This window comes from Pipra filicauda, unplaced genomic scaffold (genome assembly GCF_003945595.2).
Source record: "Pipra filicauda isolate LSUMZ 115617 unplaced genomic scaffold, ASM394559v2 scaffold124_size2119055_pilon, whole genome shotgun sequence".
NCBI lineage: Eukaryota > Metazoa > Chordata > Aves > Passeriformes > Pipridae > Pipra > Pipra filicauda.
This window is the reverse complement of record NW_024103707.1, coordinates 1,180,940-1,204,304: the sequence shown is the minus strand read 5'-3', so window position 1 is coordinate 1,204,304 and position 23,365 is coordinate 1,180,940. Positions and strand designations below refer to the sequence as shown.

The 23,365-nt window shown below is 36.9% G+C and overlaps 1 protein-coding gene across 1 annotated transcript in view; it reads left to right on the top strand.

Moving 5' to 3' along the window:
• Nucleotides 1-2,812: 2,812 nt before the first annotated feature.
• COG6 (component of oligomeric golgi complex 6) overlaps nucleotides 2,813-23,365 on the top strand; it is a 53,321-nt gene continuing 32,768 nt past the window's right edge. Inside the window, exons 1-8 of the mRNA XM_027723129.2 lie at nucleotides 2,813-2,962; nucleotides 3,525-3,668; nucleotides 4,038-4,109; nucleotides 7,514-7,572; nucleotides 16,340-16,451; nucleotides 18,480-18,562; nucleotides 18,793-18,863; nucleotides 20,040-20,133. Coding sequence (XP_027578930.1) covers nucleotides 2,828-2,962; nucleotides 3,525-3,668; nucleotides 4,038-4,109; nucleotides 7,514-7,572; nucleotides 16,340-16,451; nucleotides 18,480-18,562; nucleotides 18,793-18,863; nucleotides 20,040-20,133 — 770 coding nt within the window. The 5' untranslated portion in view covers nucleotides 2,813-2,827. The remainder of the gene's footprint in view (nucleotides 2,963-3,524; nucleotides 3,669-4,037; nucleotides 4,110-7,513; nucleotides 7,573-16,339; nucleotides 16,452-18,479; nucleotides 18,563-18,792; nucleotides 18,864-20,039; nucleotides 20,134-23,365) is intronic.

The window sequence follows — 23,365 nt, the reverse complement described above, 5'->3', positions numbered from 1 at the left end:
AACAGCATTTATTAGCTTGGGGTATGTGGACAGCAAGTGGTCTTCCACCAATCACACACTCCTTGTTGTGCAGGCTAAACCTTGCTCCTGCCTGTAGTTCACCAAATGAGTGTTTTGTGAACACTTTCACCAGCTGCATAGCAGTAATAGTTGTCTAACAGTTTTGTTGTCTGGGGGGGAAGGTCACAAAACCAAAAACCAACATAATAAGGAACTGACATAAGAAATTAACAGAAAACACCATGTATCAGACATGTCTTTACTGACAGCTGTAATTTTCCCTTTGATAAGGGAACTTACAGTGGAGTAAATTACACACACTACACAGACTGTCTACCATTGATACACATAAACTGATAACTGAAAGTACCTTCTGACAGTTACAGATCACAAACTCCCCATTGTTTTATCCCACAATATACATTCAACTGACTCAATAGGATGTTTACTGGTGGGCAAGCAGACTGGCAAGAATATCACGTCAAATCCCACCATTGTGACACGTAGAAACCGTGGTAATTCAGCTGAGTTTTAGACGGTGATCTCATTGCACTCACATTTGCATTTTTGTTTAAAAAAAATCTGTTCTGGGGAAAAATCTACCCAGCAAATATTATTCATATCAGAAAAAAAGAGAGGATTTTTTTTCATAGCTTCATCTAATAATCCTGAAAGATGAACAAAAGAGAAGCCCTTTTTTCAGTTGTGGGAGGTTAAAAAGTGCTCCCTTGATTATTTCTTCCCATTTTTTCCAGAAGAACAAATGCATAGACGAACACGTGCTGTTTCAAAACCCTATTGGTTGCTGTCAGCCCAATGTTTTACACTAGCTAGAAGCATTCTGGCTCATGAAAGAAATTCTTGAAAAAATGCACACCCATGAAGAAGCATCTGAAAACAGAATTAGTTGCTTCAAAAGAAAGTGCATGTACTGACTGATAGAGGGAATTCTTTGTGGCTCCTTGTATGTTTGTGGAATAACTTGTTGGACAAGACTTGGCAATGGTCGTGACTTATCTGACACTTGTGTTTCAGATGTTGGAGTCTTTCTGACTTCAAGGCGTGCCTTCATTCTGTCAACTTATTCACCAGGTTAACAGCATTTGAAATGTTGCTCAAACAGCTAACAACATCCAACTTACAGATGGGAGGGGATCTTTCTAATAATAGGATTTTCTTGACATGCTTAAATATTAATTGGTTACACCTGTGATGACTTCGGGCCTTTTTATCTCCACATTCTAACATGGAGAAGGGAGATCCTGGCTCCTGGAAGTTCAGTCAGAAGTAAAGGACATCTAGAACGAGATAACATCAATGTAATATGGTGGAGGAGAAAGAGAAACTAAGGGAAACAAGGTGTCTGAAAATACTTGACACCCTGCTTCCTGACTAGGCAAGGGTAGAAAAAAAAGCACTACACAGGCTGTTCAGGAAAGCTGGTCTTTTATGTAGAGGATCCATGTAAGGAAGTAAACAAAATTTAATAGAAAAATTAAATAGAAAAATATCCTATCGCTCTCTCCGTCATGCTAAGATTTCAGGAGGGGGGCTCTGGTCATGTAATTTTTTCTTGAGATAAATTACTCAAACTAAAAGAACAAAACCATTTAGAAGCTCAGTGCTCCCCCTTGGGCATAAAGGCAAAGGTTATTTGATTCACTTGCAGTTCTTTTCAGGAAGAGCTTTCAGAAGAGCAATGAATGATCCACACACCATCAGACAAATAGAAACAGACTTTCAATTGCATATGCAAGGTGCTCTTGTTTTCACAGTTAATACCATGATGGGACCCTTATCTTCTTACATAACAGCTGTGTGCTGCTAGTCATCTTCTTTCCATGGCATCCTACTTTTATCTGTGTACCTTTGGAAGAGAAATCCCTCTGTCGCACCTCAGCACTTGAGACGGAACATGCCATGGCTGCAGCATGAGAGTGGGGCACGTAGCCAGGCTCCTGCGGGTGTTTGGCCCATACCAGCAACAGCAGCACTGCCACAGGGCCCTGTCCAGGCTGTCCAGGGAGCAAAGCCACTGCTGCCATGGAGCGGGTCCCACTATGGCCCCAGCTGCCAAAGCCACATCTCCTACACTCCAGAGCAAGAGGCAGCTCTGCTGACTTATCACTCCCTCCAACTGCCTGGAGTTGTAGCCAGGTGTGGGGTGGCCTCTTCTCCCAGGGAACCAGCAACACAAGGACATGGTCTTAAGCTGTGCCAGGGTAGGTTTAAGTAGGACATTAGGAAGAATTTCTTCACAGAAAAGGTCATTAGATATTGAGATGGGCTGCCCGGGGAGGCAATGAAGTCACCTGTATTTAAGGAAAGACTGGATATGGCACTTAGTGCCATAGTCTAGTTGTCATAGTGGTGTTCGGTCAGATGTTGGACTCGATGATCTCAGAAGTCTTTTCCAGCCCAATTGATTCTGTGATTCTGTGCTCTGGAGCTGCGAGGAGACCTCAGATGATCACCTCTGTGTCAGTAAATGCACAGCCGAAAAAAGACACCTCCTCATTTTGACACACTTCTACAGCTACTGCTATTAGCTTATGCAATAGAGATGACACTTATTTTTCCTTCCTAGATGTGTTCATAACTAAAGCATTGATTTCATTAAATAAATACAGCTATTCGGCCTCAGGAAGTGAACCCTCTTGCTCATCATCAACCCAAAATCTTTTGTTTATTCCCCTCAGTGACACTCGTGCCAGGCGATGCCTGGCTCTACGGCCGGCCTGCGCTAGGCCGGAACCAAAGCCTGGGGAGCGCGTTTCCGCCGGAGCCGGTACGTGCCGGGGCGCTGCGGCCGGAGAGGGCCGCAGCCATGGCCGCCGTGGCCGACACGGCCGCGCCGCAGCCGCCCACCGCCCCCGGGCCGGGGCTCCCGGCCGCCCCCGGCACCAACCCGCTGTCCCGCAAGCTCAACAAGATCCTGGAGACGCGCCTGGACAACGACAAGGTGGGTCGGGCGGCGGCTGAGGGACGGGGTGGGGGCCGGATGAGCCGTCAGGGGCCGCGGGGCCCCGACAGGCTCCGCGGCGGGGGGCGAGTCCCGCCGTACCCTCAGTTCCGCTGCGGAGCTGCGGGCGGCCGCTTGCAGCATTAATTACGTATAGCATTGGTTCTCGCTTCTCCAGCGACATGCCACGCTCCTGTTTCATCCCCTCTGATCGTAGGGAGGTTTGTATCGCTTGCCTCGGAGGGCACTTCTCAAGTTTTTTGCTGTTAAAATGTTTTCTAGCTGTGAATAGGTCATTCCTTTACAGAAAGTAATCTTACTGTTTAAAGCTACTCTAAAATAGCAGACAAAGTTGTCTGTTAGAAGAAGAAAGGCTCAGCAATTATTTCGGTTGTTTACCACCTGATCCGCAGCGTGTTTAGGTAGTTTTTCCTCTAAAACCATTTATTACGTTTGTTTTATTTTTAATAAGACCATGAACTTGGGATGGTTAGAGACTATTTAACCTGCTTCTTTGTAACTGTGTCCAAAGTTAAGATTTTTTTTTCTTAATATATTCTAGGAAATGCTGGAAGCACTCAAGGCTCTCTCGACCTTTTTTGTGGAAAACAGTTTGCGCACCCGAAGAAACTTGCGTGGAGACATTGAACGACGGAGCTTGGCCATAAATGAAGAATTTGTGCACATATTCAAGCAAGTTAAAGAGGTAGCATTTTTGCAGCATGACTAGCTATCTTGCAAGAGTACTGCTATGTAATTTAAAGTGGAAAAATAAAGAAAAAAGGATTAAGAGAGATTTTGAGTGTCCAGGACAATTATACTTTTAGAGTAAAAGCGATACATCATTTGTTTCATTTAGTGAAAATGTTATGCAGAGGGATGTTATGTTTCGAACAGATAAAAAAGTCCCAAGAGAATGTTGATCTTTAGTGGTGCGTTCTTGGCATTGACTAACAGGGAACCTAGAGTGACTGTGTTCCTTGTTACTTGGGCATCTAATTTGGTGGGATGGAGCTGGGCCTGGACATGGCATTTCTGACTTTAAACACAGTTACTGTTATTTGAACTTATTTAGGAACTTGAGAGTATAAACGAAGATGTGCAAGCAATGAGCAGCTGCTGTGAAGACATGTCCAGTCGTTTGAAGGTAATATACGAATAGATGTGCTTTAACTGATGAGGTGGGACTACTTTCTTTTAAATGGATAACCAATTATTTTTGGAGATTAACAGCAACACTGAGATGTTTCCATAGTATGCATATTATGCTACTTTAGGATATTAATATGCTTCATTTTCCTTGTTCAGAAGATTTATCAAGGAAGTTTAATTTTTAATTTTAATTTCTTCCAAATTGCAATTCAAAATGCAGCAATATACTTACTTTGAGAATAGCAATGTGATATCCATTTGTATGTGAGGGGAGAGGAAATATTCTATTAGATTGGATGTGTGTGAAATTAAAGGGTTAATTTATTTATTTCCTTTTAAAATGCCTTTTGCATTGACTGCATCTATTGAGTTATGTGTTCATATAAATACCTCAATTACATTTATAAGAAAGTATCTTGTAATTCAAAGAGGGAAACAAGTCTGCTGTGCATCTTCAATGTATTGGTTTTGTTTCATAACATTGTCTCAGAATGCTGATACACAACAAAACCAATTCTGTTTTCCTTTAATCCTGAATCCATAATATTCTGGATGGGGGGAAAATTTGTGTTCTATAATACATTACTAAATCTGGTTTGGTTTTAGTGTACAAGTTCAATATTCAATGCAGTGATGAGTATAAAAGGTTTATGGATGCTGAAGTGTAGATGTTTTGTCAAACTAATTATGTTCTTAATAGAGCATGTAAGTTATAATATGTGAATAAGAGTCTTTCACTAAAAAATCCTGTGAAAACAATTGTGTTTTCCTCTCCATATGTGTGTGTGTGGATATTAGATGTCCTTCTACTTAGATAAACAGGTTTCATAGTCATTGTACAAATGCTTGTAGCTTGATGAACTTGTATCAAAAAATGTGAGACTACAGTGTAGCCAACTGCAGTACTTAATTTTCACTTTTGGAAGGAAGTGGGTAATGCACCTCGGAGGTCTCAGATCTTTTTGAACACTGTTAACATGGATGTGTTCCCTAGCACAGTTCAGGAGCTGTTAGACTGAACTCTTAGATGTGGAAATGAGTCAAGTGTCCATGCAGATATTTGCTCTTTTCTGTCTTTAGATCATGAAGTGTAACTATCCTCTCTGATTTTTGTCTTTCCCAGAGCACAGCCACCCCGCAGAGATTTCTTTTTCTGTTGAAGTCAGTAGGTAGTTTTGTTCTGTGCCCCACAGGAGGTTCCCTCTAGAGCCTTGTAGAACTCATAACTTGTCTTGATTCAATCCATGTTTTCTTTGTCTGTATGAATGTAGAGCAAGTTCATAAGCTCACAAATTTGCACTCAGTTGTGAAATACTCTGGTACTTTAACTGTAATAGGACACAAAGACTTGCAGGCATGTGCTTAAGCTGAATAAGAAGACATAAATGAACTAAGTAGAGCAAATAGAAGATATAAAGAGGAGGATATTTGGCATATAAGGCAGAAAAGTGTGGTAAGAAAAGCAGAACAAATATAAAGACATGAAAGGGAATATATTTAGATAAGCCAGAAAGCTTTTTATCTTTGTTATTTTTTAAGTTTATAATACCATCTGATTCAAATAACCATATACTGTCAAATCTGATTTTTGGACAGTGGCCGAAAGGGAGAGAAGGAGGCAAGTACTGAAATGGAATAAAGTGGGACTGAAGGATAATGAAAGTTTTAGTTATATACTGAGGTGGGGAGGAAGAGAAAAATAGGTTTTTTTGGATATACAAGAAACATCAAATACCAACTTTCTGATTTTTCTGTCATGTCTGACTCATTTCTGACACTTACGTTGTTTGGTTAGATATAAGCTCTTACATTTCATACATAAAATAATGACAATATCTGGCATGTATTTGAATGCATGTAAATATAAATTGGCTTCCTGATATATCTAGCTAGATCCAGAAAAACCACTTTTTCATCCTTTCTGCTGTCCTACTATTAGCATTATTGTTGGTAATTAGTACTTCTGTCCAGAAAATACTGGAAAGGAAGCAAATTTGTTTGTTTGTTTGTTTTTTTATTAAAATATGCAGCTCTGAAGAAAGTGATGACAGAAACCAGTCTGGAATTAGTAGATTCCTATACTGAATAGTTCAGGTCTAGTCTTTTGTTGTAATGGTCAAAAGGTTTAAGTTATGAATTTATTAAACTGCCTAAATATTATTGTTTATATAAGATATAAAAAGCTTAAAGATATCTTAAGTTATTTTGGAACTACTAAATGTTCAATAAATTCTGTTGAACTTTTTATGAAGTTTGCGTGTTAGTTTCCTTTAGAAAATTCAGTGTACATACGTACTTTTGTTAGCCCTCTCAGGAGTTTTAAGACTGGCATCTTCATTTCAGCAAATACTGTAATTTGGACCTAATACAATATTGAAATTATTCACACAGAATATCTTTATAGCCATTTCCACCTCTTCACTTGCAATATTATTCTATGCTGAATGCATTTTGATTGCAGGATTTTTTTTTTGTAAAATCATCTTATTTTACTACCTAGGGGATCATTGGGGGCATCCAGTGGGAAGCCAACAATTCCAAATGTCTTTTATCTTTTTGGTGGGCAGTAAGTTTCAGAACTCTTTAACTTCGTTTGCAGCAATCCCTTTAGTCATGCAACTGCTGTCTGATGCAGAATTGTTTCTGCATGAATTCCCTTGCTTTGTCATTACTGAATATTTAGGACTATGATGAACTTCATAATCTTAAAATTGTAGAATCATTTATGTTGAAAAATATTTATAAGGTCAGCAAGTCCAATCATTAACCCAGCACTGCCAAGTCCACCAGTAAACCATGTCCCAAAATGCCACATCTACACATCTTTTAAATACCTTCAGGGATGGTGACTCAGCCACATCCCTGGGCAGCCTGTTCCAATGCCCGACCACATTTTGGGTGAAGAAATTTTTCTTAATCATTTTTCTTGGTCCTTACAGCTCTGTAAGCTGCTTGGACTGTAGAGCTGAGCTTGCTTAGACTAGCAGAGCTGTTTTCTTCATCTTGTCTGAAAAGTCTGGACGGGCACTGCTACTGGGCAGTTTAGCATCCAAAGGAATTTTTTTCATTTTTCATTTTGTAAGAGCAAACAATTTACAGTTGATGAACAAACAAAATAAGCAGAACTATTTCTAATACTTGCAGTGTTTCTGTATTTTGAATATAAATGTATATAAACATGAAAATGTATATGGATAAGGATAATAATTTATTTTTCCTGCCTGAAATAGGGAGAGTTAATGAATACTTGTTTAAAGAAGGCCTTTTGTTTCAAACAGTACACTCTTTAGATTGCTTATAGTTGGAAAGTTTCAAAAGTATTACAAATTTTAAAGATGGTGTAATACATTTGATGTGTTTGTATTTTTCACATGCTTCATATTTCTAATTGTATTCTAGGCAGCAAAGGAACAAACCCAGGACTTGATTGTAAAAACCACGAAACTCCAGGCAGAAAAGTATGTATACCACCTTATTTATTTGATGGAATTTTCTTCTAGATGTGATCCTGCCACTTCTATATTTGAGTAATGACTTTGGGGTTTTTTTTAACACTGTGTTTGGAGCTCAATTGGAATAAAAATATTGCATTCTGAGTTTATTACTAGAGGATCCAAAAAGGTAAGAATGTGTGTTATTGCTTATTTCAATAAAAATTGGCTTTTTAGGGAAAAGAATCAGTTACAGTGTGACACAGCATGCTAGATGTGGATGTGCTTTACCTACTGTCAGTTGATAATGTAAATTATATTGTGTTGTAGCAGATATGGACCAACTCAATGTCTCATCAGTTTGACAGGCTTCTTGTTGTTAGTGCTTCATATCCAGTGGAAATCATTCTCTGGTTCAGGGATTGTATGAGGGAACGAAAAGCTGAATTCTAACCTACTCTGCCGTATTTAAAGCTAACTGTAAAATACAGAAGTGCTGTTTAATGAGCCTAACACAGGTCACTTTTTCCCTTGGTTCTCCAGCCTCCTGTGGAAAAAAAGATTTGTATTTTACTCTTTTCAGTATTTTTATTCATGGGAACGGGGATAATGGCCTATGACAGATGCAAGTAGTCTTTATTGTTTTTATGGCTAGGATATGTGGTTTTACAGCTTTACATTTTCTCAGCGTAGAAGAATGAATCTCCTTGTTTTATGAGCTTTCTTATGAAAATTATATCGTTTTCTGGAAGTTAGAAATAATTATTTTCAATAATAAGTTTGTAATAGAAATTACAAGTTTGAATAGCTCTCAGCAGACTTTCGGAATCAGTAGGTTCATCTTGTGGACTTCGATAGAAAGTAGTTTATGTCCTGTGGAAGTCTGAATGTGAAGTTGGAGTCTAACCTGTACACATTTTGAAGGTTGAATGTAGAATAACTGCGTAAAATGCCATGCTGGTTCATATAAAGTGAAGGATTTGGTAGAGGCACAATTTATGCAAGTGAGCAGAAGTAAAGTCTTTGAAAATTTGTCATTTTGAATGTGAGTATATAATGTAATAGGACAGAGAAGTGGTCATATATTTTACAGTCTCAAGAAAAGGAAATGCTTTGATGCCTTGTTCAGAAGGAGAATGGAAGATGTCAAGACCAATCTCAAGTGGTGTATGTCTAATTGGTCTTAAGTTCCATTAAAGGAGATTATGCAGGCAGTACAGCAGCATTTCCACAATATAGTCCTTACTCACACAATCATTTACTTAAAAGACTTCCTGCTAATTCCTTTAAAAGACAGAACATCCCCCTAGTGTGAAGAGGGGAAAAAAGTTTAGGAAGTAGCCTGTCCTTCTAAGGGTCTCTGTGACCTCAGAGTGTATATGTAGGAATAAGTATATCATGAAGTACCCATGAGCAGAAGCCAAGAAGTACTTGTGATTCTACAGTCTCATGGGTTTGGAAAATTCGTAGTGCCATTTACTATCAAAGTAAACTTTTTTCCCTGCCTAAACTTACAAAAAACTTAGTTAAAAGCTACAGTGTGAGGGCTGCTTTGTTCCTTTTGGGACCTTTTAATCATCTTTTATTTTAACTTGTTAATTAACTGTTTGTTCTGATGCATCCCATTGGTTCACATCAGGCATGTGAAGAGGCGTCTGCTACCAAATGTTAGGGGTTTCTTAAGAACTGAAATCTTGCCTACAGTCAGAAAAAATACAGGTCTTAAGTTCCTGATTCCTTCAACTTAACAGGTGACATTTTTTAAGCCAACAAAGGAGTAAATGGTAAAACTGTAAGGGCATAGCTTCTCTGTCTCCTAAGGGTTGTCCTAAGATGCTGTCTGATTGAAATGTAGATATGAAAGCTGGACCTGTTCTATTATCGTCTTCTATTATGCTTAGCATTTATCTCATTACTTTAGCTTTTCCTTTTTTCCTTAAAACTGAGACTTATCACAACTTAATAGAACCATGTAGCATGAAATAAAGTAGTCCAAGGCATCCAACCCATCTCTCCATTACATAAGGTTAATTTATTGCTGTTCAGTAACCTAGAGTCTTGAATAGAATGTTCATTTTAATGTATTTCATAACAAACTTCTACAGTAAAGAAAAACTGAAGTAGTTAATTTAGCCAATTTCTGGGAATTGTCAAAAATCCACTTCCATTTCATTATCTTCACTAGATTTCTGTACACTGTTTGCTTTCAGGTTGCATTGGATGTTTTATGTATAGTAGCGAGGCGATTAGTTTGTTTTCAGACAACCTCTGCTGTTTTAGAAGATGTGGGTTTGTTTAATTGCTATTGCTAGTAGGCTGATAGAAAAAGGATGTTGGTCCACGAAGTGAGATTTTAATAATAGCTTTGTCTGACTTGTTGGTTCTCTTGTTGTACCTGACTTTAGTTCTTTTCTTTCTTGGTATGGAAGCTGAAAACTTACTTGCAATGCTAAGCTACTTCACCTTGCATCGGGAACAAGTGTTCCAGAGTTCAGTAGTTCCCAAACCAGAGAAATAACTGTTCAGTTCCAAAATACTGTATGCAGAATGCCAGCAGCCTGGCTTCGTAGTAATTCTGCCAACCACTTAATGGTAAGAAGATATGCACGATTGTTTTTGAGGTTAGCCACAATTGTGGATGTAACGGTTGAGGAGAGAGACTAGAAGGTAATAGGTACAATATTAATTCTTATAAAATTAAGTAAGGACAATTATATGAGTGTATGTATGTGCTCAGGGGGATCACTGAAAATAAGTCTGCAGAAATAGAAAAAGTGGTGAGAGCTAGAAGTAGTTTTCTGGACGTAAAGACCATAATACTCTGAAAACTATTATGAAAAAATGAGAATGGAAATGGCTTGGACAGATATTTTTGAGTCAGGCTGATGGTTCAGAGCTTTCATTGACATTATGCACTTGAACACCTTTACACCTTCTCTTATTTTGCTACCTTCTCTTAATTGTGTTCTTAAACACAAAATTTGTGTTTCAGAGCAAAACTTGTGTTTTAATGTCAGAATCCTTGTTAGTTATGTTGATTCAAAAAAACCCGGTTTATGTAGCAGTGGGATTGTTTCACTTTTTGAAAATATGTTAAGTATGAATCCCAGACAGGAATTCTGAAGTAACACTGTTTACTTCAGTTTGTTTTGATTGAATTCCACTCAGACTTGTTCTTTACTTAAATTCAACAAATGCCGTTCTTGGAATTAATGATTTGACTGTCACCTCTGTGCTCAATACAAGGTCAGAAGTCTTAAGAAAAATATTTCATAGTGGACATCTGCTTCAGTAGTGCTGCGCTATTGATCTCTCATGCTTATCTGTTGGTGGTGCCTTTTTCCTTTTCTAAGAAATATATTTTTTTGTCGTAGTCACTTTGGACATGATGCAGGAAGTTCAGCACTATTAGTGGCAGGTTAGAGAGGTTTGATTTTATCAGCATATGCTAAGAAAAGTGGTGATCTGGTGGTTTGCATTGATGAGATGTATTTCATGTGCTGACCTTTTGAAACTTGTGATTACATTTATTCCCGTGAATAAGCTCCATGACAAAAAGCAGTGATTGCCTAAACTTAATTATAATTGGATGTGTGGGGGAGGGTGAAGACTTGAAATTCTGAGGTTGATTTTCTTTCCTGATTTGTACCAAGTTAAAGCATGTGTTACAAGGTGTAACAGAGGAATAAAACCAGCTAGAATGGATCTGAAAATAAAAAAACCCAAAACCTAATTTGTCACATTCTAACCGTGACTAGCAGAGAAAGTGCAAAACCTTATTTTTTTCCAGCTTTTCTACCTGGCAACCATGTACTCTGTTGAGACATGAGGTACTCTTGGTCAGTATGGAATGGGATGTGATCTTACAAGTCAAGAAACATTCATCAGAAGTGCCGAATCAGTTACATGATACCATTTCTGACTCATGTTTGTCTAATCTGCTCTTGGAAGAAAAGCCCAGGAACAGAAGAGCCCATGGTCTACACTGGAAGTTGATTTTGGTTCTTTATTGTTTTCCTACTCTGATTTAGTTCTCCTTTTGCTGCAGGTTAAGCTCAATTGTTCTGATCGTATTCCAGGTGGATGTAGAGAACAGTGTTTTAATTTCATGCCTCTGGCAACATTTTTGAATTTGATGGCAAATTTGAAGCCAGACTAAGCAGGCCCGCTTCAAGTGGTGTCATATCAGATTTCATAAAAGATAAGCTGAAGAAGAAATCGGTCTGTTTGATATGGGAGTATCAATTAGCTCATCTCTACAAAATGGAAAAGAATCTGTTCACTGGAAATGCACTCCTTTTTAATTTAGTCTCTGTGCACAACTTAGAAACCATATCTTGTATCTTAACTGTTGCTAATTACCTAATTTACCTAATTTACCTAATAAGTGTGTATGTCTATCTATATATATATATCTCTATCTAAAAATTACTGAATTCCATGAATTTATTTACAGTATATAAGCTTTTTTGTTCTAGTGTTTAGTAATCTGTTTGGTAAGATTTGAATCATTTCGGTGCAGATGTGTTGCTTAACTTTGGATTTAGTCTTTTTGATTTTTCCCTATTTATTCTTTGAGCAGAATGTATTAGATGAGAGGACGGTAGCATTGCAGGCTATCTCTCTTTAGGATCAGGATTACAGGTGGGAGAAGGTCAAGTCCACATTCCTGCTGCCACCTGTTATTTGCACGATGACCGTGATAAACTCATCAGCGGTTCAACACATGACTAGTGCATTATTTTTACATTTTGTATGTGTTGCTATTTGTGGAACACTCTCCAAAAGCTCATTCTTTCCAGTAAAAGCCTTTCCATGATTTCCAGTCTAATTCTTGGATATATATTGACTGTTTTCTCATATTGTCCTTTATCTTAATTAGAGCTTCCTTCATCTCCTGTGTTAAATTAGGTTTTCTGTTCCCATGATCATCCTGCTAGCTCTGGTGTAATAGGAGTCCATTGTTCTTGAACACAGATGATCAGGATTGTGATCTGTTTTCCAGATGAGGTCTCACTAAAGCCTTAGTTACTGCTATTTTCCTGTGTCGTGGAAACGTTAGACAATTCACTCTATTTTCTGTACCTCCCTATTTTTTAATTGAGAAAATTTCATAGTTACGTTCTATGGTGAATGGGTCACTGAATACCTTCTCACAGTATTTTAGTTTTCCTTTAATAAGAGATGTGTTTGACAGATAAAACATAGAATAAAAACATTTATTCTCAGCATTTAGAAATGCATTTTTGCACCTGGTATTGAAGAATGCTTTCCTAACACTTACTTGTGTGCAAATGTTTTGTTGCATAGTCTTGTATATTTGCCTTTCACAAAAACCGTCAAAGAAATTTTTGCAGCTGCTGCTGAAAAGCAGACTTTATACAAGTCTGTTAAAGATGGTTGTTATTTCTTTATGAGGTAGAAATACTCCATCATTCTGAGGCTTTAAAAATGTGTTGAATCCTCAGTATCCCAAATGGAAAATAATTCAGAATGTGCTGCTCTGATTCATCCTAGGTAAAGGAAGCTAGCAGATTTTTATGCTGTATTTAGTGGCATGATAAAATAAGTTCGGAAAATTCTGCTTCTCCTTCACCTCGTTTTTGAGCTGTCTTGGTGATAATCCCAACTAACAGTGCACATTTGTATTTGATTCAGGGGAAAAATGCACAAAGTGCATACTTTTCCCAGCCTTTTCAGTTCTCTTGCAAAAGAATTCTGTCTCCCTGGTAACGATTAAAACTGGGGAAATTGCTCTTTGTTGGAATCCCGTCCCCCGCCCAAGCTCCAAAGTCTTCCAACACTTGGCACTTCCCCCTTTGCATCAATGCAGTATTCCCATGATCTGTTAGTTTTGTTCCTTTATGGAGGAATGACTTTGGTAAAAGAAAAAAAACAACTTTGGGATAACAGCACAGTGTGGCCTTTCCTCAGCTGTACTGTACTGCTTAGAACACAATTTAAAATTATTATGTCTGCACAAAGACCAGTGTGTCTTGAAATGTCCAAGTGTCTGCACAGGTAGCAACTACAGTGGGTTTTATGTAAGATGACCTTACTCTAGCTTTTGTTGTTACTTGCATTGTGTTTTGTATGGCACTTATTGCAGTGAATTGGCTATAGTAAACTTGAACGACATTTTGATCCATTTCCCTGCTTTAATGAGATTGATTAAATTCTAGTTAAATACCTCTTAGCTTATGTCTGAGGAAATACATATATATATATGTAGAAATTGAATAGCTGTGTGAGTGTACTGGTCTCAGTAATACTGTATACTGCCAGGTAAGGATCAAGGGTATGTCCAACTTACATATTTTGTTCCTGATCCATCATCTAGGATATAGGATCCCTTTCTCATGCAGATTGATAACCAAGGCAACTTTCATAACCATCACAAGCAGAGCTAGCTAACCTGAGTTCTGAAAGTGCATAGCTTGTAGAAATATCATGTTCTTTATAAAAAGCCCAGAAGAAATAGCTTTATCAAAGTTCAGATACATGCTTTTGTTTAGGATAAATGTTTGTCACCACTTCCCAGTCTCTTGAGAAAGGGAGGTGAAACATTGCTGCCCCCTTGAGGTTGATATCTTGTGTTTACGCTGTGAAACTTTTAACTTGCCAGTGTGCTAGAGTTTAATGTATTGACTCTGTTTTATAAAAGTTCATTATTGGAAGTGTGCAGAGTGCATCAGTGAGCCATTATGGCAGATGGTAGCCCAAGACATGGCCAAGGATGAGAATGTCTTTAACACACGGTGTTGGATCAAACCTTGTTCTCTGTAATAGCAAAAAAGCAATGGAGGGAGGACTGTGAAGAGTGAGTATTTGCAGAAGGAAAGACGTTGACAAGCAAGGTTGTTTTTTTTTTTATAACCCCTGTGTTTATGGGAGATCTTGTTTCAATTGAAACCAAAGAAGGTCTTGCATTTTGCTTTCTCTTGTCTCTTTCCTACCTTCCTTCTCTTCCCTATTGGGAGGAATAATCCAGTGTAAGTATTTTCAGCTTTATGGATTGATATTAAATTGAGATTTCCATCACAAGAGGAGAGACTTGAAACAACTATTAAAAGTTAATTCACTAAATTACATTGTCTATTGTTTCAACCAAATCCGATGATGGCAACATTGAGGGATTAGACTTGCTCAGCACGATGGAATGAAACAGGAATGTGCCATTGAAAACAGCATCATTGCATGAAATTATAAGTGTCCTTGCCTAGTTTTCAATTTGAGTAGCTGTCATATGCCTCTAGGGTTTTTTTGGGTCCTAGTATTTATCAGTATGATTATTATTTGTAGCTGACTATTGAAATGACCTCTTTTTATACCCCAGAAGAGTTCAGAAGTGTAGTTTTCATGAGCAGTTTCATAGCAGCAATGAACTACGTAGTCATTGCCAACTTGTGTCTGGCAGCTCATGGTACTGACACACCCCTCAGTATAGCAGAGGTGCATATATAGATGTTAGTACCCCACAGACCCTTAGCACAGACTGTGGTCTGTGGGGTATTAGAAAATATTAGAAAATACAAGTAATCTCCACCCCCCTAAAATAAAAACTTTTACTGTTTTTCCTGCCAGATTTGTTCCCTGATCTGATTCACTACATGATAGTATAAAGAACGGTTCTGTCACAGTGGGAAGGGCATTACAGGGCAGGGATGAGCAGGGATGGCTGAGGCAGCCTAAGCAGCATGGCTTATGCATCATTGATGGAATATATTACTACAGAGCAGACCTGATCCATCTTCTGTCTCTGTTGCTAGAAAGGCATAGTTATCCTCAGAAAATCACAGGCCTAATATTGAGTTAAAAATACTCTTGTTAATATCTTCTTGTCTGTTTCATGTATGTTTTGTAGACCAACTTCTCTTGGTACTTTTCCTCTTACACCTTGACCTCCTTTCTTCTGATTTTATCACATAATCTTCTTACTGAAAATTTACTGAATGTGTTAGAAGTAGTGTTTTTCCGTTCTCCTTCCGCTGTGTTGGAAAGTACTGTGATGCATGGATACAGCTGCTGCCATTGGCTGTTTAATTGGTCAAAATCATTCTCCATCGCTCTTGTTCTTTCCTTAGGAGACATTCAGCTTCACGGAGCCCTTAAATTTGCAGTTGTAGAGTTGATTTAGAGAAATTGAGTGGATAGGTTTATTTGAAGCATTGCTAATAACTAATTAGTGTCTTTTCAATGTCCTCAAAAAGTAGTCTTTATTTCCTGGAATGCAAATCCTCTGTTGCTGCAGGAATCTCGGTCCATTTCGTTTGTGTCCTTCTGTGGTTATAAAGGTGTGTGACAAAACGTGTGCAGGAAAATGCTGCCCATGAGATGGGCATTTGCATATTACATCCCTGCTGTGTCCCAACTGTATGTTGTTACAAAGAAATGGATCTAGTCTGTTAATTTTCTCATTTTGGGTGCTACAGCTTTTTTTGTGTCTCTCTAAAAACCCAGAGACACAGAAACCCCATTCTTTCCTTGGCGAATTTGAAAGGCAAGCATTACAACTGTACAAGCACAAAGTATCTGAATTAGATAACTTATGATACCAATACTAAAATAATATTTTTTTAAAGAACTTAGTATTGTCTTTACTGAATAATCTATGTAAGCTTAATAGAAAACTGTATGTGAAGAAGCAACTCAAGTGTTTGATGGCAGGAATGTACTATTACAGTTTTGTAACACCAAGTTCTGATGGTGATTATATTTCCACGAGTATTAAAATGAAAAATAAATCTGAGATAAGCATAAAAGCTAATGTCCTCTTCACTTTGTTTTATTACAGTCAGAGATTAGAAATGAAAGCACAAGTTGCAGATGCATTCATAGCAAAATTCCAACTGACACCGGATGAAATGAACCTGCTTCGAGGCACGAAAGATGAGCCAATTACTGAGGTAGCTCAATGAACATTAAAAGCTTTGCCCTGAACTAAAATGTAGAAGTGCCCTAGCTGAATTGTACATGAGATCTTATTTGCAGTTTGCAATTTAATGTTTTATGGAAGAATGTACCTTTTAACAGCATGGTGAATTTCTGATGAGTTTGAAATATGTGGTTAAAGATTCAAGTATAGAGAAGGAAAATCAACATTAACTTCTAGTTTGTGTAATGAGTTTAAGGGGCAGGTGATCTCTCATGTGGTTCTACGCTTCAAAAAGACCTTTATGAAGTCTAAATTTTCAGTGAAGATGTTTTGAAACTTCACCACGCTCACATAAGGCAAATGAGAAGCTCGCAGCTCTTCAGTAATATGTAGTACTGCCCCTGTGCATGCATGTGTACATTTTGCATACTCATGTATATAGGTATTCAGTGACTTGAAACATACAAGCTGAAGCTTTCCCTGAATATTACTTGGTTGACGAAGATATGAGGTGCTGACTCACTTCTAGCCACCTTCCAAAACCACTGCATGTTTATAGTTTGAATAAGAAGGCACATTGTTCTGCAGTAAAAGCAAACTGAATAGTAAGAGAATTGAGTATATTTAATGGATTTTTTCTATTATTGTAATTGCATGGAAAACTTCACTTAAATCTAGACTGCCTGCTGAGATACACTATCTCGATTCCACAGGCATCCTGTTTGCAGTTAAAGCGTTACTAAAGATATGGAACTGATAACCATAAACAGTGCTAATGAAAGCATAAATGGAATGTGTTAAATGATTGTGCACTTGAGTAATTGCTGTGTGCTTTTGTACCACTATTGCCATGAAAGAACATTCAGGTTTCTAGAAAGCACATTGCAGGGAACAATGACAGCAATGCTGTGCCAGTTATTCAGTGCTTGGTTTGCAGCAGAATGAGGAATAGACTTTTTGATACTTGGTCTAAAAAATATGCAGAGGTGACTGAGATACAGCAGTTGTGCTACTTTAGTTGGCAGACTTCACTAATATCATCTGTGTGTATTTCCCCTATGTTAGAGTCAACCAGTGCCCTTAAAACATCTTAGTCAGGCTTCTGTTTTGATTTTTTTTTTTCCTGAAGGAAAAGTGTTTTACGTTTTTATAAACGTGGCCTTCAACAAAACTGGTGCAAGGCAGTAGGTTAAATTGGCCTACTTCACTTAGAATATTTCTATTTTATGTAATGAGCCAAAATGAAACTACTTTCCCGAGGCAAACTGTTCATATCACAAAAGATATAACAAATAGTTGTATCTGAATTAGCTGGTCTCCTCCATCATATTTGAAAGATGACTTGGTTACGAGATGTGTTTGAAAATGTTATTGGATTTCCATTTGCTTTCTGAAACAGTAAAAATATAACCCTTTTGGCCATATGTCCATCTCTTCTAGTGTTCTTTTTTTTTCTTCACTGCTGCTGCTGAATTATTTGGGGGGAAAGATTGTTCTGGAAAACCTAGGTCCATTCTGTTGCGAATGTTTCATGTTTTTTAAGAAATTGTAACCCTATTTTATGAATACAACAAATATCAGCCTGTATTCATTGTACTTTATAGTGTTTCAGTTTGCTCTTAAGTTGCTAACATTAATGGGAGACGATGTAATGCATAGTAGTGTTCTCAAAATCTCCTGAAACTGTTAACTAATAACTGTGAAACACACACATACTACATAAGGCAGGTTAAAAACATGTCTTTACTGCATTTTTTTTCTTTTTATTTTGTTTTATGGAAGAATAACTTGATGCAATGGGAACCTAAAAAAATACTAAGGTTCTTAAAGTGGAATGAGGTGGCAGAGGCCGGGTGTGTGTTTTAAAAGCAGCTTTCGGGACACAGATTTTGGGACACAGACCCACAAGGAACATAAATATGGGATTGAAATGGGGAGTATAGAGTGCAAGAGCTTTGACTGAGAAGTTACTGCTTTTAAACACTGCTTTTATTTTATTTTATATTGTATTAATTTATTTTATTTCATATTATTTTATTTTATTTTTAAATTGATTTAGGATTTTTTCAAGGCTTTAGGACGAGTAAAGCAAATTCACGATGATGTCAAGATTCTCCTCCGGACAAATCAGCAAAGGGCAGGGTGAGTGCTACTTAAATGAGTGTAAGATAACCGTTTGCAGTTAAAAGCAGAAGTTAAAACAAGGTCTCATTCTTTACTTCATATGACTGTACAGAGTATTTCACAAAAAAACCCTAATAATAACATTTTAAAATCTTCCTAATTTTAATAATGGTATCTTTTATTTGACTTGCACGTGCCTTTGCTACCTAAAATAGTATTTGCAAATTAACTTTTTTTTTTCCTTGTAGCTTGGAAATTATGGAACAGATGGCTTTACTGCAAGAGGCATCTTATGAACGACTTTACAGATGGACTCAGAGTAGGACTAAGAATGTTTTTATGTTTATTAATATTGTTATGATGATTCCTTTAATTCCTTCATGTGGATCGAACTTAGAAAAAAACCTTTCCAAGATACATTAACATTTTGTTTTCCTTCTTAGTGAAAGATTTTTTATGACCCAAATAGTTAATTGGAGATTCTCTCCTTTTTTCAACCAGTCTCATCACTATAAAAGTGTATTATTTATTTCTGTTTTTAGTAGATGATTTTCCAGAGAGTGGCTACTTCAGTTTGATAGTCCAAACAAATTGTCAGTTCTATTGAATTTCATTTCCGTGCGGGTTAGAGGGAAGTTGTTATCTTTGACCATTTGGTAGTAAGATCTAGTTTAGTGGGAGGAGTGGTGCATTACTTTTAAAAAATTAAAAAAAAAAAAACCACCTCCTTTTAGCAGGATGCTCTTTTGACTGATATTAGGCAATTATTTTTTTTGCTTATGTGCTCTGGATCTAGGCATCTGTGTTCAGTGTAACATCTTGATAGTGTGAAATGTAGATGCTTTTTTATTAGTTCTCTCTTCTCCAAAGACACTGACAGTAAGTTTTTTGCAAAAGAAAAATTAAAAATGGTGCACTGTGGTTTTTATATTCATTAGGTGTTCTTCAGAGGATGCTGAAACCTCATATAATAGTTGTGGTTTCACCCTAATAAAAAATCATAATTCTTATGCCAGCATTTGATTTAGTTTATATGATTTCCACATTCTTGCAGGGAATATACAAGATTCTGTAGTTAATGTGCTGGAAGGTAAAAAATAACAAAACCAAACAACAAAACAAACCCACAGCTTGCTTAAATACTTGCTCCCTTTTTTCTTAATAGCTTACTTGGAACGTGGTAAACAGATCTAAAGGAGCCCAACAGAATTCTGATGGTTGAATGATTCACCATTTGTATGTAGGCACAAACAAATACTAAGCTTCCCGTAATCATTATTATTGTTGAAATTTGTGAGGGACGTGCATTTTATAGTACTGCTTGCAGGGGAATTTAGTTATATTTAACACTAACTAGCCTGGGTAGCATATTCTAAAGGCTTCAATTCAAAGTCAAAAGCCTTTGAGGTTTTAACTAATTTTCTTGTTTTACAGCTTGTTATAAAATGTATTATAGTGTAAAGAATGTGCTTTTATCTTTGTTGATATTTTATAGATGAATGCAGGACATTGACACAAGAATCATGTGACATTTCTCCAGTTCTCGCTCAAGCCATGGAAGCCTTACAAGATAGACCAGTCCTGTACAAGTAAGTAAATGTTTGCAATTATCTCTAACAGAAATTTTGAGCTTATAAAAGTTAAAGATGGGCATGAATTTCGGTGCCAAGGCAGTTTAGTCCTGTGTCAAATTTAAAAAAAACAAACAAACATAAAAATATGTAAAAAAAATCATATTTCAACTGCTTTAAATGTTAGAAGTCTTTGACATAATTATGGTACAGTAAATGTCAGCGGCGTTTTTCCAACTCACTGGTTTCTAATTAAAGTAAATTGTCAGACTGTTTTTATTTTAACCTAAATGAATTGTGAATTTCTGCTGTGCTCATTCTAGGGTTTTTGTGAAGTAAAAAATGCTGTCCAAAGCATGTGATTATCTCATTTAAATTCCTAAAGTGAAAAATTGCTAAGGGCTGATTAGCTCTTACTGAAGTGCCTCTGGTAGTATGAATGGAGTTGTCCAGTTGTCTATTAAAAACTACTACATATTGACCTCTAAAGTGTAGGGATACTTGTGTATCTGTAAAATACTACTAGTCTTCAGAATTTGCTGCAGGGACTTTATTACATATGGTACTTAGTAGAGACAACCACGAGGTGGCACTGTAAGAACTGTTTTTATTAGAGTGACTATACCTGAAGAGGTGGTACTTAAACTTCTTTGCTTTTTAGGGTTTGTTTTGTTTGTTTTGGTTTGGGTTTTTTTTAATGCATTCATCACATTTTGCAGCTATTGCAAATTACTTTCAGCCACAGGTATCCAGGACAGCAGAGTACTGGGCAGTCTTTCAAAGGCTACTCTTGTCTTTAAATGGTGTCAGATGTGTAAAGGTGTACGTATGTGACACTGTAAATCTCTGTGGAACTCCTCACAGGAAAAATGCATTGTGAAGGTGGACCTTAAAAATTCTGTCATTATGAGAGGAAGCACAGATCTTGACATGCTCAGTCAGCTCTGCTAGTTAATGTGAGGGAGAAGTGATGTCACTTGACGTCCCCAGCTGTTGGATGTGGTGCCATAGTTGGAGATTGCAGAGTCCTTTCTTACATTCTCTCCTCCACACCCTCTTTCACAGCTGCAAAAGATCAGTTACAACTGTGTTCACAACATTTTATAGGATTCTTTTTAGATACAGTTTTATTTTCCATAATAAATGTTTTGTTGAATTACGATACTTTGAAACTTCATAAAATCATTGTTTTGCTTTCTTAACATTTCTGGGAAAAAAGAAAAAGCATCTTCTATGTAAATCCACAGCTGGCTAGTTTAAAATGAATCTACAAAAGAGAATTTATTTTTCTTCTGACACTTCTCTCAAAAACAACAACAGTAGTAATAACAAAGGTAGAACTTGATAGGTAAGACCTTTCTTCTGCCAGAAAGGCAAAAGTAAACGTTACACACAACCACATGTCTCTCATCATAGAGTATCATACTTAACTACTTGCTAAAGCAGTATTATCAAAATTGCAGTACTGATGCTTTACATTTTAAATCTCAAGATGTAGTTTATTTCCTTCCAAAAGAGTTTGTGTACCTTTAAATAACTAACAAACTGCTGAGTTCAAAATGTAAAAATTAAGTCACAGAAGAAAGTAATTTTAAATTGTTTTTTGGTTTATGCATATAAGCATTGGTGTGTAAACTGGACACATTTCCTCCAAATCACTGCCCTTTCATCTGATAAAGATTGTGATTCATTTGGGTGAAAAGGAGTAAGATGGAGAAGGGCAGGAGTTTAGAAACAAATCCACAAATTCTTATTTTCTTATATTGACTTATGTCTTGTCAACTAAAAGTGTCAGAAAGAATGTACCATGGATGGACTTTTGGGAACTGCAGTCAGTAGGTGTCTGAAAGAAACATTTCGGTTTGGTTTTCATCTCCTGGCTCTAACAGAAAAACTGTTTCATAGAAAATGCATGGAGACATAGCTCAAAGCAGTGTTCCTTTTCCATCATGCATTCAGGTTTTCAAGGTCTTTTTCTACCTTTTCTTTCCTCAGTGATCATTACTGTGTTTTTTAAAAGTTGAAGCTGGGTTGAAAAGAATCCAAATTTTTTTTCTTTACTGAACATGAGTATGTGTAATAACACAGTAGTAAATACCGTGTTCTAGTGTAAATAGTAGTTATTACTGAATTTTTTAAGATGCAGGATTTCGTAATGGTTAAACGCTGTTCTACTGAGAGCAAAAGGAAAATTTGTAGTTTCCTTTTTAAAACAAAATTATCATTATTGACTGCTGTTTTCAAAACTAATTACAATATCACAAGATCTGTTTCACTGCTGTATTTTTAATGATCTGTTGTATAGCTGTTCATTGGAGGGGGGAAAAAAGTGTAGCTGGTTTCTACAGACACTGGAGATTTTTCACTCCAATACTGCTCCTCCTGGACAGTGGGCTGTTGTGAGATCCCAGATCTCTTCCACTCTTAATTGCATTATTTTTGAAAGTAGTAATTTATTAAACTTTTTTCATTAGGCTTTTTTTTATTAATTCAAGGTATTTACTTCCCGAGTTAACATGTACAGTGCATAAAGAAAAAGGTTTAAACAGACATTTCCAGATTCTTCAGTGTGCTTTCCCCCCCCCCTTCAAATAATAACATAGATTAAAAAGAACAAAACTGAAGGTTTCCTTGGACTTTTTGTAGAAGAGTAGAAATCTAATCGAACAGTTTTGAAACAGTATATTATATTCTTCTGTATTTTATTCTCCACCTCTGTTAAATGTGAATGTAGTACTTGTTTATCTTCAGTCAGTGATTAACTTCTTTTTATTATTATTAATATTTTATTTTTGTTCATCTGCTGGGTGTCATTGGTAAGGGACAACATGCTTACTCTTTGACATTTTTTCAGTTATGTTGGAAAAATAAACTGTAATATATATTTTCTTTTTTTCCTTTGTAATTTGCGTGTATTGTTCAAAATACTTAAATTAATTTAAAAAAAGAAATAGAAGTGTTCTGTGGCTTGCAAAAATCCTACTTCTAAGCAAATATAACAGGAACATTAGCAGTGCTAATTTCCCATCCTTTACTTGCTGTCATGCTTCAATGCCAACAGGAGGGTAGCCTGCTCCAGAAATGAGCCATGTGTAAGTTTTTGGTACCTCCTCTGCCACCAGCAAGCCATTTGAGATTACGCACTCTGGGCTGTAATTGTTCATCCATTAAATATGCAGCTAAGACTCATTTAATGATTTAAAGCAGTGAGCTATTATCAAATGAAAATAACTTTGTTTGCTACTTATCA